Here is a 16,313-nt window from a genome sequence, read left to right as displayed (position 1 = left end):
TCATTATGTGCTGCAAATTATTCACTGCTCAAGACTTTATAATCAGCGCTTTCGGAAGGTTTTTGCTTCTTTTGTGCGGGATTTGTCTTTTGATTCTATGAGGCGTGATAAACTTTTCTGGCTTGTAAGCGCTGGCAGTCTTGGTTTAGCCTACCTGCATGTCCGACAGGCAGTTTCACGTTTGATATTTTTCCGTGACACTACACACCGAATAGTGCGGGCATTCTGTTCATGTTTTACCGATGCTCGTTGTGTCTTCTAATGTTTCTGATCGTCCGTGTATATGTGGCTTAACGCATATGGTGTATTTGGCTGTTCGTTTCTCCTCTGTGTTCCTGTTTTCAGTGTCGAGGAAACGGTTGTGCAAGTATTGTACGTTCTATTTGTATGCTCTTCCCTCCGCCCATGTGCCGTTTTGTGTATTTTGGTTTACCGATATAAGACGTTCTCAAAAAAGTGCGAAAAATGCTCTCTCAACGTGTGCAAAAATATTACATTTTCCGTGAAAACACGGGGTGAAAACATTGCTGCCTTTGTAATGCTACAGAAGCAATTGAGCATTGTTTCATCAATTGCAAAGATTCAATATTCTAGGATATCATGCTACGGGCTTTAAAAAAAATTGACGCCGCAGTCAGCACGATATCTCACTGCAGTTCCATTTGTTAATGAATACATAGACATGTTCTTTATAAATTGACTACACAACCTGTGGAAAAATGCATGATGGACCGACATTGTGAATCTGTTGTTTCTTCATAAGGCCACTCCACTAAAATGATTATATAGAGGATGCGTATGCTCGGACCGAGTTTGAACCTGAGTGGCACTTACTCTTAGTGATGTGCTCTGCATTGCCTTTTTTCTAGTGCTTGGCTGCTTAGGTGCGTAGTATTATGCGTCGTGTTGATTTGACGCTGTTCTCCTTGTGGCTTGTTCGTAGCTCATTTCAGTTCAAAGTATTCAATACAGTGGTGCAATTTTCGTAGTTCATGGGCGTCGAAAATTTCATCGCTCTAATGAATATCTTGTTGAAAAAAAAAAAGCCCTGGTTTGTTCAATTGTTAGAGCAACTGCCCCGGGAGGCGGTGGTCCCAGGTCCGAATCCCGGATCGAATTTTTCTTATCTACGAAGTTTGTGGAGAAGCTGTATGGCTTTCCTGTATAGGTTTCGTACTCATTTATTCCGATTTGATGTCCAGACCTGAAATTAAATTCTTGGGCTGGAAACGAGGAAGAGAAGGGGATATTCGAGTGCAAAATGCACTAATTGTTTTTAAACCTTTTCTTTGTCTTATAGGTATGGCCAAGACTTCTGCAATCGTTTTCTGTCGGTTATGACATTCAGCGACTCTTGTGTTCGTCGGAGTTGCGTGATGGCGCGACACGTGAAATCGAGATGGTTGCCAGCATCGCTACTGCGATCCGTGACGCTGCTGGCGTGCGTGGTGAGTGGAGGCGCTGTGGACATCAGAGAGTTCCAGGCGCCGGGAGGACCTGTGCAGAACGTGCTATACTTCACAATGGCAGGGAAAGGCGATGTATTAGTGGTGGGCGGACGAAACGCCCTTTACAAGCTATCCACGGACAATTTCTCGCTCGAAGCTACTTACACTACTGGACCTGAAAGTGACAGTCTGCAATGTCGTCCCCAGCCTCTGGACTGCAGTCACAACAGGACGGTTACGGATAATGACAACAGGGTTCTTCTGCAGCTGGGCACTCTTCCCATCGTGCTGGCCTGCGGAACCACCTCTCAGGGCTTGTGCTCTCTGCACGCGCCCTTGCGTGACTTGAAGATCACCAAACCCATGGACAAGCAGCTGGTATTCAACTACGTCGCTTCGAAAAAGAGCACCGCTGCCTTTTTCGGTACAAGCGACAATAGCAAGGCTGTACTCTTCGTCGGGTCCACGTACGACGGCAGGCCCTTGGAGTACCACCCTTACGCTGTGTCTGCCAGGGTGCTCAAACAGGCGGATTCTTTTAGCCTTCGCTCGGCGGACAGCACGGAAATGTCCTTTGTAAACGTCATCGAGCGTTTCAAGAAGTCCTACTTAATCCATTACGTGTACGGTTTCAGCCACAACGGGTTCGCTTACTTCGTCACGGTCCAGAACAAGGGTGCCTCCCTGGAGACTTTCGAGACTCGGCTCGTGCGCGTCTGCGAAAACGACGGTTCGTTCTTCACGTACACGGAGATCCCCATAGGGTGCCCCAAGGGTGATGGGCTGCGGTTCACAATCGCTACCAGCGCCTCCCTCGGGCCGTCGGGTTCGGGAGACAAGGTCCTGGCCGTGGCCTTCGGAAGTCCTTTCGATGGCCGCTCGGACGTCAACGACCCGAGTTTGGGCTCGGCTCTGTGCTTCTTCGACATGACTCGTGTCGAGGAAGTGTTCCGCGAGACGGTCGTGAGCTGCAACGAGGCCAAGAACGAAGCCAAGCTGTCACGCCTCTTCCACGACGACCGGGCGGAGTTGAAGTGCGCGCGTTACGTGAGTGATGTCGTGTTCATCCTCTCGTTTGTTTTAGCTTTCTGTTAAGTTTCTCCTTACACCTGCGGCCTTGCATTCAGGCACTCCAGGCTGCTTTGGCAGCAGCAAACCATCCTTGAACTTACATTTTGAGTCTTCGCTTAAGTACAGAAGAAGTACATACCGGCTGAAATTTTTAAAAGTTACAGACTTTCCGCAATGGAAATTAAAACTACCATGGCGTCCTGCAGACGTCCTGAACGTCTGCAGGATGGTTAAGGGAGATCCAGTGACCATTAGGTTATTTTAAAAACTTGCGGGAGGTATTCCTTCCCGTATTGCTCGGTAATCGCAACCTGAGTTTCATAAGCCTCACCGGTGGCTGTCTAAAATAGCTACCTACCAGACCAACGGCGCATCGCTTAACAGGAGCGCCACTGCGCTATACTGGTATGAGGACTCATCGCGGCCTAACAATGTGGAACATTTTGCGTAGTTGCGTAGTCGAAAATGGAATCAATCCGAATTACAGTAGACTGGAAAGTGAAAGACAATGGGCTCAGAATTGAAATAGAATCAGAACTGGAATTGATTGACGAGTGAAAGAAGAATGCATGCTCTCGCGTTTCCACCTCATCAATCCAATTTATCGACCCTATTTTTTTATTGTAGATGTTAGGGTGCTAGATTATGTCGCGAAATTCAAGTCCGTCAACGTTGAAAGTGAGCCCGGTGTTTAAATTTTCTTAATCACCAATCTGGTTCGAAATATAGAACGTAATAAATAGGCATTTGGAAGCTTGCTGAGTTGGCTTTTCCATATTGCATACTTATAAAATGGCGAAGCTGCCATGGTATCGTCGCCGAAACCAAGGTAACTTCTTCTACATCATCAAATACACTCACGGCGTCCGTATTTGATGCATGAGGAATGCGAGCGACGCCATTTTATAAATATGAAACGTGGAAAAGCCAACTCTTCGATCTTTGAAATGCGTATTTCTGACTTTTGATATTTCAAACCACATTGCCGATTTAAAGAAAAAAATTAATAGAGCTCACCTTCGATGTTGGCGGCCTTCAATTTCGCAATATTACCTTGAACCTGAAATCTAAAATTAAGAAAATGATGAGCTAATTTTAGTTAATTGATCGCTTAATTGTTGAGCTCTGTCCCGTACCAAATGTCCGCCTTGCTGTATAATAGACCTGCTCAGACCGCACCGCCGTATCTCTGTTTTTGAGATAAAAACCTGTAAACACTAAAAAAATCACCCTATATTAGACAGCTACTGTAACAGAAGACCTGTACATATTTAGGTTTCGTGATTAACGTTATCTTTGGGCCTAGCTTCAATACATGTGGTGGAATGGTGAAGAAACGTTCAATCACCTAGCTGTTTGTGGCTGCATGAGGTAGCAGGCGAGTATGCGCGCAATGCTGAGATGTTGCGCTGCGTCTTATTCTCAGGAACCAACCAATGCCGAATCCGCCTTGTGCTCTCCTGGCTTAAACTACTACGTCGAACGCTTGCGACCACTCGACGGCAGAGCGACCATCAAGCTGAACGAGAGACTGGCTACTTCCGTCACTGTCATGCAGCAAAACAACACCACTGTCATATGGGTGGGCGACAGTCAGGGGTTCCTCTACAAGGTACGTAAATTCTTTTTTTTCTGAAAAGGTGTTTGTCACGCATGCGCCGTTCTAAAGCGGTGACTCGTCGGCAGTGATCAACATGAGCAGCTCGCTCTTTTGAACATTTTCCCCTCAAGTTTGCAATGAACGCGTGTCCAGAATCAGAATTTCATGACTCGAATAGCTCTTAAGCTGACCTCTGATTGGGAACAATTGACTTTCAGCTGCTATCAGTTGATTTTCGAAGTTGAGTAAATAGCTGGGGAAAACATCTAAAAATTATTGCCCAGAGTTCTCACCTGCTGCGTTCGCAGTCACACTGGAATTCACGTAGGGATAGGGCTGAAAATCACATCTCTCTTCACCAATCGAGCATGTGAACGAAACCAGTTGACTTTGATTGAGAGGCTGTCATCCATTAACGAGAAATGGCATGCCGGAATGGTAACATGAATGGAGGAACAAAAAGCTCAGGCATATGTGAAGCTCAAAAGATCGACCATTTGGACCGGCTGCTCCCAGCGAAACCTCCTTTCCCTCGTCTGCCTTTCATGGTGACCAGGTCTGTGCGCATCTCCATCGTACGAAACAAACATTGGGAGTTAGCGTTTAAACGTGTACCTCAGGTAGAACAGCTGTATTATAAAGGGTAAAATTTTGGCACCAGGTTGGGTGATGACATTTTTTTCTATATGGTGCGATTTGCACGTGTATTCAACTAGTACGTATCTTATGAGAACGTATGTTCTCTAACCCATTCGAAGCTTGATGACCGCAACGGTAAACGCAGGTCCTGTTTGAATGGTTGTCGGCCCTCCTTCTGCATAACCTGTTGCTTACTGTATAATCAAAGGGAGTAATAAACCATGTATCGATTGAGTTAACACGGGAACAATAACCAGACACATAGACTTTGTCTTCTGTGCCTTGTTTCGTGCAGGTATTAAAGCTTAAAATGTCGCACTAGCCTACATGTAGTCCTATGGTAAGTCTATGCCACGGCACATCGATGCCTTCTCACGCAAATATCAGAACACCTGTTCTTTAACTGTTACGAACAGGTGCAGGCAGCTCGCGCTACCAAGTCCACTGTGGAAACGTCACGCAGGTGCACACAACTGGGGCCGTATTACGGAACTGTCAAATCAAAAACTTGTCAAAAACGCGTCAAAAACTCGTCAAAAAGCCCCGCCGTAGTCGCGCTCCTATTGGTCGGCTGTGTCCGGCGGCCATGTTGCTTTCTTGCGTCATGGGTGGCTGGCGTTTACGTCACGGACATGACAGAAGTGGTGACGTTGCACACCTAATTATGCAGGCGCATTTTGACGATTTTTTTTGACGGCTTCGAGGCGGTCAAAATTGGACCGTTCCATTTTTGACAGAAAATGGTGGCGGCGGCAGCGGCGTCGTATGTGGCTGAGGCGGCTGCGGCGACGCGAGCAACGGCGAAGGAGGGCGCACGAAGACGCGTTTGACTTGCCGGACGAGCTGTTCCGACGCCTTTTTCGACTGGAGAGGCAGACTGCGGTGTGGCTATGCGACGAACTCGCCGATGAATTTGGAGGTTTGCGTGCGAATGCGCTGTCGGTGCAGCGGCGGGTGCTGTGTGCACAGCGGTTATTTGCGACCGGCGGCTTTCATGCAAGCTTCGGCAGCCGACGACACCTCTGTGCCACAGCTACATACAAATAAAACATGCTTATGCTGGCAAAGAACTTTATTTTCACCTGCAAATCGCACTTCGTGGCCGTCTTCTGTTTACCGGTCGAGGAAAAAGAAACAGACGACCACACATCACATACAACGCTTCACGCTTTGACACTTTTTTCACCGATCGTAAGAGCCGAACAACACAGACCTTAACAAGTTGGCTTCGTCGATTTTTCCGCACTTAGAACAACCGCACAGTACCTTGATTTTCGTCGCCACGTAAGAAAACAGTATCAAGGCGTGGAACAGCTGTTCACGTGCAAAGCGGCTTGTTGACGTTTTACCGCCGTCTGCGCACCCCCGCGGCAGCAAAAGTTACCCACCAGGAAATTTAATAGCCTAACTTCTTGCGCTTCTTGTTTTTCTTAATATTTTTTAGCTTTAAACATCATTTTTTGGCAAAATAAAATAATAATTATTTTGATCGCTGCGCATTTCTTTACTCTTTTAGCAAAAATTTAGCAGACGGTCCCTCGTCGTGCAGGCAAACGCTTCCGGGGCGCCGCTCTGCTGTAATTGGGTGATTCCTCGTTGCGTCAGGCGTCGACGTCACATCGTTTCGTCATTTTGACGTCACTGTCAATAACTTTTGACAGGTTTTTGACAAAGTTCTGTAATACGGGCCCAGTCTTGCGAGGAACATGGCGGTGCTTCATCATCATCATCAGGCTGACTACGCCCACTGCGGGGCAAAGGCCTCTTCCATGTCTCCAATTAACCCTGTCATTTGCAAGTTGTGGCCACCGTATCCCCGCAAACTTGTTCTCAGCTGCCTATCTAACTTTCTGCCGCCCCCTGCTTGCTTTCTCTTGGAATCCACTCCGTTTTTGTAAATGTCCTAATCGATTTAAAGGGACTATGCAGTAAATTAATTGAGACTACGTAAAGCAGAAGGGAATCCATCACTCGTCACCCCAGCGCAAGAATTTTTACGCTCCTCCTCTCCTCCTTGAGGAGAGGAGGAGCGTAAGGAGGAGCCTCTCCTCCCTCAACTCGTACGCGCGGGGCACCATAAAAAAATAAAGAAAACAGCTCCGGGTCTGGGCTCCGCCCATGAATACGCTGACGTTCGGTTTGCGACTTCCGGTTGTCGCACTCCCGAGGAGCAGCGTGCGTCGGCTTTCTTTCCTCCATGGCGTCGGCAGCGTCTCTCCGGTCTCTGCGCTTTCTTAGATTGCGGCGCGCGTCGGTCGAAGCTTCAGGGGCTTGACATTCATGCCTGACTGTCGAACGAGCGCTGGGTTATAGTAGTAAGCGTCAGATGCGAAGTGTCGACCGCAAACGCGGAGTCTTCGGCGGGCGTGCGACGCTGGCAGTCCGATGCGCTCCATCCAGGCTGCTCGCTCACGCACGTCTCTAGGAATAACATGCCCGAGTTCAACACCTCGGCAGTCACTGGGTTTGCAGCCGACGACACAGCAAGGCGTATTCATCTTGGGCGGTCGAAAAAGGCACTGCGAGTGGCTCCCGAACTCGCGACAGAAAGAGGCGGCAGAGGCAAATTAAAACCATATGCGCGAAAGCAATGCCCTGGCTCGCGCTCGCCCGAGTGGGTCGCGCGGCGGCTCGAGCAGACGATTTTCACCGCTACCGGAAGTGTGCCCGTGACGTCGTAGCTGCCGCGGCTCGAGCGAATGACAGCGTGTGGTTAGGGTCCCTAGAAATACTTGCAAGTCTTTCTAGGGACCCTAGTGTGGTGGACTAGTGACGTCTGCTTTCGCGATTTCGGTTTCAAAATGAGTCCAAACGGCCGCGAATTTTAAAATGCACGATTTTTAAAAATTCACAATAAATTGCCGGCTCAGTTCCGAAGACTCATACTTGGTGTGAATTCTTCTGAGCATCACTTCTAACATTTACAAGCGGCTTTTAATTCTTTGCATAGTCCCTTTAAAGTGAACGAAATTTCCTTGAAAGGTAATCAAGGCCGGCGATCGCTTCTGCAAAGGTCTTGGAATGGAATCGATTCACCGGTTGAAAAAGCATGTGTTATGCACCTGTTTTTTTTTTTTTTGCGCAGAAGTGACGAACAGAATTGCTGCAAGCGCTATATTCAGATCCCCTTTCTTGCAGTATGTGCTGGAGGGCGATTCGCCAAAAATGCTCTTCTCGAGGGACCTCTCGAATGGCGAAGGCGTAAGTGTTGAGAAGAGCACAGCTGTGGATAGCAACGGGACGTACGCCTACTTCTTGCTGAGGGACAAGGTATGCACCTCTGTGATTTGTATGCGAGGCCGTCGCACTAGCTCTTTTTCACACTATGCTCTGAATACTAATTACGCCACTGTGAAACATGCTGTAGAACGAACAGAATTTTTAAAACCCCGCTTGCGGTTTATTCAGCGATTTTAAGTCAAGTTGCAGTGAGAGCCAACTGTAGGCTAGATTCAGTATGCTTTGAAGTTACGAGTTGCGCTCGCGCCAATTTGCTTTGCTCTTTGTTCGCAAGACACATCATCTATAGTTCTTAGAAAGCCCTCATGAACAATTGGTATAAAAGCCATCTAACTTTACACTGTTACAGTTCAAATGGAGCAGCAGAAAGCTATATGTTGACTGCGATAGCTGGCAGCGTGTTTTGAGAAGGTGCAAATGTATTAAGAGTTGCTGTATAACGTCCTAAGTCTGAATTGGGCTTGAGAATCCATCGGCCAAAAATTGAAACACAAATTCCATACGCACACAAATTCCAAGTGAAACAACAGGCACGGACTTGACAGCTGTCAGTTCCTTTCATAATCAGCGTTGATATGTGTATATCGCGCATTGCGGAAATAAACGCGCCCCGTAAAATGCTTCTTTCAGCTAAACGGGCGCATTGTTCGAGCTCAAATTTCTCATAGAAATGGCATTTGGTCGGCAGAATTGTTTAATACCACGTTTGCTTGGGGTACTTACCTGATTCGAACAGAATAAGTCGGATATTCACATCGGCGGCGGCGACGACGAAGGAAATTAAGCTGCTCTGTCAGCTATCGCACCGGTGGCGCCATCTCGTTTGTTGGTCGTGAAGAATCAGCAAAGGACGGGGAGGGTTTGAAGACGCTCTTTCAACTGGTTTTTTAATGCTCACAAAAAACTTAGCTTGGCAAAACTAAGTTTTCAGCAAGTTCAGTTCTTTGTGAGCATTAAAAAGGCAGTTGTAAGAGCGTCTTCAAACCCTCCTCCTCCTTTGCTGATTCTTCACGACCAACAAACGTGATGGCGCCACCGGTGCGATAGCTGACAGAGCAGCCTAATTTCCTTCGTCGTCGCCGCCGCCGATGTGAATATCCGACTTATTCTTTTCGAATCAGGTAAGTACCCCAAGCAAACGTGGTATTAAACAATTCTGCCGACCAAATGCCATTTCTATGCGAAATTTGCGCTCGAACAATGCGCCCGTTTAGCTGAAAGAAGCATTTTACGGGGCGCGTTTATTTCTGTAACACGCGATAAAAACAGCTGCTTAGTTGCAGATAAGCGCATTTCCATTGTGGTCCGAAGCTTGTCGCGTATATGCTATGACGTAGAGGAAACGGTGATTGACTGAAAAGCCAATCATCGATATCTGGCCCGAAGGTTGTAGCGTGATATTATGCTATTAGTAAATGCATATCGGCTAAAATAAATCCATGTGATACAGATCAGAAGGTCGTGAAGTGATATGTAGTGTAGCAGCCACTGCGGTGGCTTTGTGGTTGTGGTGTGCTCGGCTGCTGACCCGAAAGATGCGGGTTCGATCCCGGCTGCGGGGGTCGCATTTCGATGGAGGCGAAATGCTAGAGGCCCGTGTATTGAGTGATGTCAGTGCACTTAATAAAAAAAAAAAAAAACAGGTAGTCGAAATTACCGGAGCCCTCCACTGCGGCGTCCCTCGAGGGACGCCGCAGTGGAGGGCTCCGGCTATGACCATAGTTTGAGTCGCCTTGGGATGTTAAACCACATAAAACCAAACCGATATGTGAAGTGTATTCGGTTAGCACCTTCAACGCCGCAGAATTCCTGCCATCAAAGAAAGCGATCATGTCGTTTCACATGTTCCGTTGCGCAGGTGGTGCGGTTTCCCGTCGGTTCGTGCAGCATCTACAGCACCTGCTCGCAGTGCATGCGCAGCAGCGAAGACCCGTTGAAGTGCGGCTGGTGCGCAGGCCAGTGCGCACATCGCAGCGAGTGCAGTAGCGAGAAGTTCAGCGACACCCACTGCCCCATACACCTGGACGGCGTGAGCAAAGAAGCCTCTTCTCTTTTTCTCTCTCTCTCCTCGTGTACCAATATACGAGTAGTGCACGAAGGGAGGTGCTTGTTTCCCAGCAAGTCGTATGAAGTAACGTCTGCCTGGATCACGTATGACCATTTGTGATCACATATGACCCTGGCGGGGTTTTAACTGAGCGCGGCAGTGAGGGCTACAATAACAGTGTAGAAAAGGCAGGATCGTACCCGACAGATGGAGCCGCGGCTTAAGCAGTGGTCCTGGTAGAACGTGTATCCAAACGTTGCTCGCACTAGCATTTCGCTTCGCAGCAATGTCGACATGGGGCGCGTTGACTTTATCCTGACTGCGAGGAAGATAGAGAAAAGGGGGAAAGCGGGCGTGAAGGCTCTTCTGTGAGAGAATATCGAAACAAAATCCAACAATTCTGTGAGAGAATAGCGAAACAGAATGAGTAAGGGTAGAGAAAAGCTGAGCGCCTGTTGCTTAGAGAAATTTCTCTAGACAGACTCAGACTTCTGCAATTAAGTCTGTAGTCTGTAGATTGTAGTCGTGCGCCTTTCCTTTTGTCAAAATCAACGGGCCGGGATACAACACCGGCTCCTCTGTTGTTGCAACGCGGTTTCGCTGGCTCCTCCTCTGACGTCATGCCAGATGGCGCGGCGAGCAGCGCTGCCAGCTGCGGCGGTTTCTAGGCAACGGCTGAGCTCGCGGTGTGGCCAAACGGCGAGAATACGGCCAATGTAGCTCTCGCTACAAAACAGCTTTTACGCGAGACAGAGGAGAGTTGTGTCACGGCGCTGACAAGTTATTATACATCCGTCAGTTATATATTTCTCGTTCGCATAGGAAAGGGAAGGTATGCAGAAATAAAAAAAAAACAAGTTGTAAATTGTCATGCCTAATCACACAGATATTCAATTTCTCTGTCACGTAGTGTTATTAATCGAGGGTGTGCAGACTCATGCGTCCCTCCTTTTTCTAATCTTCATGGCTTTGTTAACTGTGGGTGTGGCTGTTATTGTTTCTCTTTTGCCCGCGTGACGTCCAACAATCGTGGAGCAGTGGCTTGTTCTTAGTTTGTTCCGAGTTCTTTGCTATGTTTCGAGGTTCCCGCACACGCGCCTGAGAAGAGCGTTGCTTTTGCTCGTCGTCAACACATCTCACGGAATCGTGACCGGGAACCACCGGAGCGGTACAGCACTTGGGTCGTACGAGAGAGGCGAGCAGTCTGCGCGTCTAGCAATTCCTGATGACGCGTGCGCACGCAGATACTAGTGCGTTTCCCGCAGCAGTTGTCGATGTTCCTGCACTGCACGAGCACCCGGGCCGCAGGAAATGCAACGCTTTCTCGCGGCAGTGCCTCAGCTTCCGTATGCCCGCGCTGCATTTCCGCGTCGGTTGCCGCCAGTGCGATCGCGTTAAGCCCGCTAAGGCCATCAGGGCAGTGGAAAGGTGAATTATTTTCGAGACGGGTGCATTCCAAAGTCGTTTGTCCTCCCTCTCGCCCCCCTCCCTTTTATTTTTATATTGCGTAACGATCGAGGTTTCACCGTACTGCTGAATTCTCCATGTTTTCCGCATCCTTGAGGGAGTGTGCTCGAAACCGCGGGTTATTTGAGTAAAATGAAATTTCTTCATTGTGATCGTCGCCTGTGTTCAGAAAGAACTGAGGCAAGTTTGTATTTTACTGCAGACGGGCACCACGCTAAAGGAAATGGGCCTATATTCAGCCGCCGCTGTGGTTTTTTTTGGCCAGGGCACTCTGGGTCATGGTGTAACAATAGCACAGAAGGAACACGAGGGACGGAAAGGAAACGACGGCATACCTCGTGTTGCTTTTGAGCTATTGTTACATCATGAACGTTATCCAACTTGCCCAACTTTCGGCTTCGATTTTGGTCGCTGGAGGCAAGGTTACCGGTTTGATTATTGGTCTCCTAGGCAACTATGCGGAGCAGGGGGGGTTGTTGACTGTATTAAGATGTAAAAAGTTACTGTGTACTAGTAGAGCGGCGGAAAGTCAGATACCATGCACGGTCGAAATTATTTTGAAGTCCCTCATTATGGTTTTGACAAAGACAGTATGCTGTCACTGAAAATAGTTCTTTTATAAGCTAGAAAATGTCAGAAAATGAAGCACAGGTGTCGCCACTCCCGGCCATTTTCGCAACCAAACTTGGGTGCGTCGAGACAGTTTTTTTTTTCTTTCGGATCCCTGGGGCTAGGCAGCACCACCATCCACTTCCAAATGGTGATCACGGAGTCCATTACGGTATGGGCGTCACAAAATTGAATTGAGTGGCAGAACAAAAATTAGATGGTTTGTCCCCCTTTTAAAAGTTCTTTAGAATGACATCTCGTGGTCCCATGTGCTGGTAACCCGTAGCATGAAGCTCCATACATACGTGCATACCTTTTCAAGACACCAAACCAGGAACTTTGCGACAGTTTGTAGTTGGAGCCTGTTCAAGGGGTTCAAACCACCTCCTACGGCATTCTGCAGGAGGTGTCTCCCAACAAGGGCCCCTCGACCGGCGGAACCCTGCTTACGTTCCAGGGTGACAATTTCGGATCACCGGGCCTTGGGCCTTCCAGCAGAATCAAGATCACAGTGGGTGGCCACGAATGCTCCCTCTTCCACTGGAACTTCACGCTGTCAGTACTCTTCACAAACTCACTTTTAAATACGTGGCATGTGGGCATACCAGCACAGTTGGCACTTTAGCCTTTTCTGGCAGTTGCGTACAAGCGTCAAGACAAAAAAAAAAAGTTGTTTCACAGCCATTGAGTTGCGGCTGCAGCTGGTGCCAAATATAAAGCGTGGAAGCCACATACTGTACGCATGTTTCAATGCTAATAATTGTTTTCAGGTTTTGCTGCGTAGTTTCTGATATAAGAGGGAAGTTTTGTCGACTTATGGGTGTGGGTGTGTTTTCTGAAGTAGCTGCGATTTAAATTCGCTTAATTCGATTCGAGGAAGCTGGGTGGATATAGGTGGGGTCGTTGGTACTAAAGAACGGCACGACACTACGAGCGGTGGGCAAGTGTGATAAAAGGAAAAACGTTCTGAAAGGTATGCAGAAAACCTCACAGATTCAGACTGTTGCTGTTGCCTTTTGTGAGGAAGGACAATTTGGCTGTGCCATTGTAGCTGTGAATTTTTAGTTTTTTAGGGAGAAAAAAATGAATATATGTCGTATGTGCTGCTTCATTGCATCATCTTTGCAACTGGGAACTTCTCCTGAATTGGAGCAAAATTTTGGTTTAAAATTGAAATATTGCTTGTGAACTCGTAGGAGATTTCTTAGCCGACAAAGCACGCGCCTTTAATGTTCGGCGAGGCTCACCGAGATATTTTCGATGCCGCGGCATTCTTTACCTACAGCACAGAAATTCGCACTGCGCCTGTACTGTTCTCTGAAGTGAAGTATGATGTAAGTGCGAAAACTTTGTCGTGCTTGTCCAAGCTTTTTTAGATCAGTGTCGTGACAAGCCTGCTCTTCTTCCTTGCAGGGTACAATGCAAGACCCCTCCCGGTCAGCATGGTTCGAAAGTGGACATCGTGATATCTGTGAATGACACACACTGGGACAAGAAGAAGAACTATGATATCGAGGATAGTCTAACAATTTCTTCTGGCTTCGAATACGAGGTGAGAGCTTTTGTTCTCGCCCTCAGCTTCAGATTCGGTTGCATGTTATTAGTAGACTCTAGCGAATGCATTGATGCTCTGATATTCTCATCAAAATAGCCGTGAGGAAACAGCTGACACGTATAGTGTTGGCTTATTGTGGGCAGTTCAGCGGTGTTTGATTATTGTCCATATAGGCAGCGATTTGCAACCTGTGCACGCAGCGAAGCAAGCGACATGCTCCTGCACTGACGTGTTGAGAAAACCCGGTACTCGCCACGGCAGCATTTATGGCTTGTTGACGCAGGACAGCGCATGTGGTTCTCCTGTGCATGGGAATAACCAGGAGCAATTTTACACCTCTCACCCTGCAGCAAAACTCCGTACAGTGAATGGGGATTATTGTGCACTTAACATAGCACAGTTCATGGCTCGTGCACTCGAAATAAAGCCACCGGTCGTCACTTGCCCCGTTCTGGGCAATGGGAAGACGTTCGCGAATCAGAGGTAATCGGCGTCAGGGGCACGAGGATAAAATCGAGAGGGACACTGAGTAAGGAAGCAGTATAGACATACTCCAGAATGCCATTAAACCATGTATAGACTGCAACTCGACCGACACCATGTCACCGCATCGACTGGACTCGCTTGATTTGGTGCTATGAGTGACTGACTGGCAGGGGTTGAATGAAGGTGCATTGTCACCAGTCAAAGGTGGGGACACAATTCATTTAACATATGCGTAATATACTGAGAGATATGCCGGATGTGCGTTAAATATTTTCAAGTACATCCGCCATATTTTTGCTTTAACAAGAAAGCTCTGATCGGATTCGTTCAACATACCAGAGGAGAGAAAAAAAAAATTACCGCGTCCTTCCGACGCACCTTCAGCTGCAGCTTTTTTCCGTTCCCAGGTTGCAACTTTCACTGGCTTGGAGCCAAGTTTTGGACCTGTAGCCGGAGGGACCAACATCACTCTCTACGGATTCAACCTCGACATTGGATCGGAACAGACTGTGATAATCGGTTCCGAAAGTGTGTGCCACATTTTCAAGTAAGGGCTAGATTCCATAAACAGTGAAACTCCACTTTTTGATCAAATTACAGCAGTGTGAGCTTTGCATCGCTGTGCTTCCAATGACTGTGTTATAGGTGTTTTTCAATAAAACGGAGAGTTGAGCTAGTTGGTACATGTTTCTTGGAAAAAACAGCGCTAAGACGAAGGACAAAGAAAAGAGGACAACAGGACCGGAAAAAAAAAACAGCGCCGGTCCTGTTGTCCTCTTTTCTTTGTCCTTCGTCTTAGCACTGTTTTTTCCAAGAAATAGGTGTTTTTCACGTATTAATCGAGTATATGGCAACCCTGTTGCCAGTCGTTGTGACTTGCGCAGCCTCCATTGGTGGTGGCTCAGACGCTATATAGAGTACTCCTACTAAGCCCGAGGTCGCGGGTTCGATTTGCAGGCAGAAGTGTAAAGGCGCTGGAATACTGCCATATTATTGCACACTAAAGGTAATTTAGTGTGCTCGAAATGAATTAGGAGCCCCTCCACTACGGTATGCCTCGTATAGGAGCTGCCACAAATTTAGTAGGTAATAATACATTAATTGAAGACGTAGTTGATTTTATCAGCATGTACACATTTTTTTTTGTAAGTCTGCTGAGCAGCTAGATAGCAACGCTTTTGATGTTGGGCTCTCTGTCTGGAAGGATACCTCGTTTATACATTTTGTAGTCGTATACAACTCAAGAATGAAGCTGTGAATGCCCTTCAAGCTGTTTCTATCATCATGTTGTAATGAAGTCAGACTGCCTGAAATCACGAAGAAATAATTCAGTCAGACTTCGTCGCCACGATCACTTCTACCAAAATCTTTCAACAGGGTCAACAGGACAGTTCTGGAGTGTTCGACGAGCGCCGGTCCTGAAGGTGTGGTCAACCAGGAGTTGGTAGTTATGCTGGGCATAGACGGCACTGACGTTCCCTTTACTTCGGCGGACAACCTCGGTTCAACCTTCACCTACAAACCAGATCCCGTGATCGACAGCATCTCACCCAGAGCGGCAACGTTCAGGTAAGCAGCAAAAACTGTGCGTTGTCGCCACAGATACGCATTTTGAAATGTGGTAGAGCACGCATGCATTCTGTTCTGCAACACTCGTTCTGCAAAGCGCATTCTGCAGCGCGCATGCTGCAATGGGCTGAAATGGCTGGGGTCATTAAGGCGTCCACAAGTCTTTTACAGTGATGAATGATGAATTCTATCCTGAATAATAAATCGCATAGCACTCAGCGTTGAATTCAGAAAAGAGCTAACATATCTGAGCTTCTTCCTTTGGTCTGTGTTGCTTTGTTTATGGCTGGCACCATTTAGTTTTAGTTAACGCAGAGCAGCGGTTGATCATTAGATGCAAGAGCATTGGTCTGGTTGGTCACGTGATCTGTATAGACGTCTCACTGCTTGTGGTTACGACGTAATATGCGCAAGGAGATTAAATTAATAAAAAAAATGGCAGTGGCTTAGCTCGGCTAGGCCAGGATATACATAGCGAAAGCAGTTTCGTCTGCTGACATTTCGGTAGTGACACGGCGTCGTCGTTCAGCAGCTTGGCGGCGTCTCTTCGCGAGACGTTCTTCTCGTCCTTTGGGAATCTCG

General features: G+C 47.6%; 1 protein-coding gene across 4 annotated transcripts in view; it reads left to right on the top strand.

Moving 5' to 3' along the window:
• LOC149358449 (hepatocyte growth factor receptor-like) overlaps positions 1–16,313 on the top strand; it is a 59,171-nt gene that overhangs the window by 23,395 nt on the left and 19,463 nt on the right. For all 4 annotated transcript variants that reach the window (XM_089570509.1, XM_089570505.1, XM_089570507.1 and 1 more), the window contains exons 2-9: positions 1,301–2,495; positions 3,946–4,131; positions 7,897–8,028; positions 9,857–10,027; positions 12,525–12,676; positions 13,535–13,673; positions 14,570–14,709; positions 15,540–15,731. In XM_089570509.1, coding sequence (XP_089426635.1) covers positions 1,338–2,495; positions 3,946–4,131; positions 7,897–8,028; positions 9,857–10,027; positions 12,525–12,676; positions 13,535–13,673; positions 14,570–14,709; positions 15,540–15,731 — 2,270 coding nt within the window. In that variant the 5' untranslated portion in view covers positions 1,301–1,337. The remainder of the gene's footprint in view (positions 1–1,300; positions 2,496–3,945; positions 4,132–7,896; positions 8,029–9,856; positions 10,028–12,524; positions 12,677–13,534; positions 13,674–14,569; positions 14,710–15,539; positions 15,732–16,313) is intronic.

The sequence above is a fragment of the Amblyomma mixtum genome, chromosome 2 (genome assembly GCF_055824585.1).
Source record: "Amblyomma mixtum isolate Tamu chromosome 2, ASM5582458v1, whole genome shotgun sequence".
Lineage (NCBI taxonomy): Eukaryota > Metazoa > Arthropoda > Arachnida > Ixodida > Ixodidae > Amblyomma > Amblyomma mixtum.
Note: the sequence above shows the minus strand (reverse complement) of the source record. Positions and strands in the feature narration are given on the sequence as shown.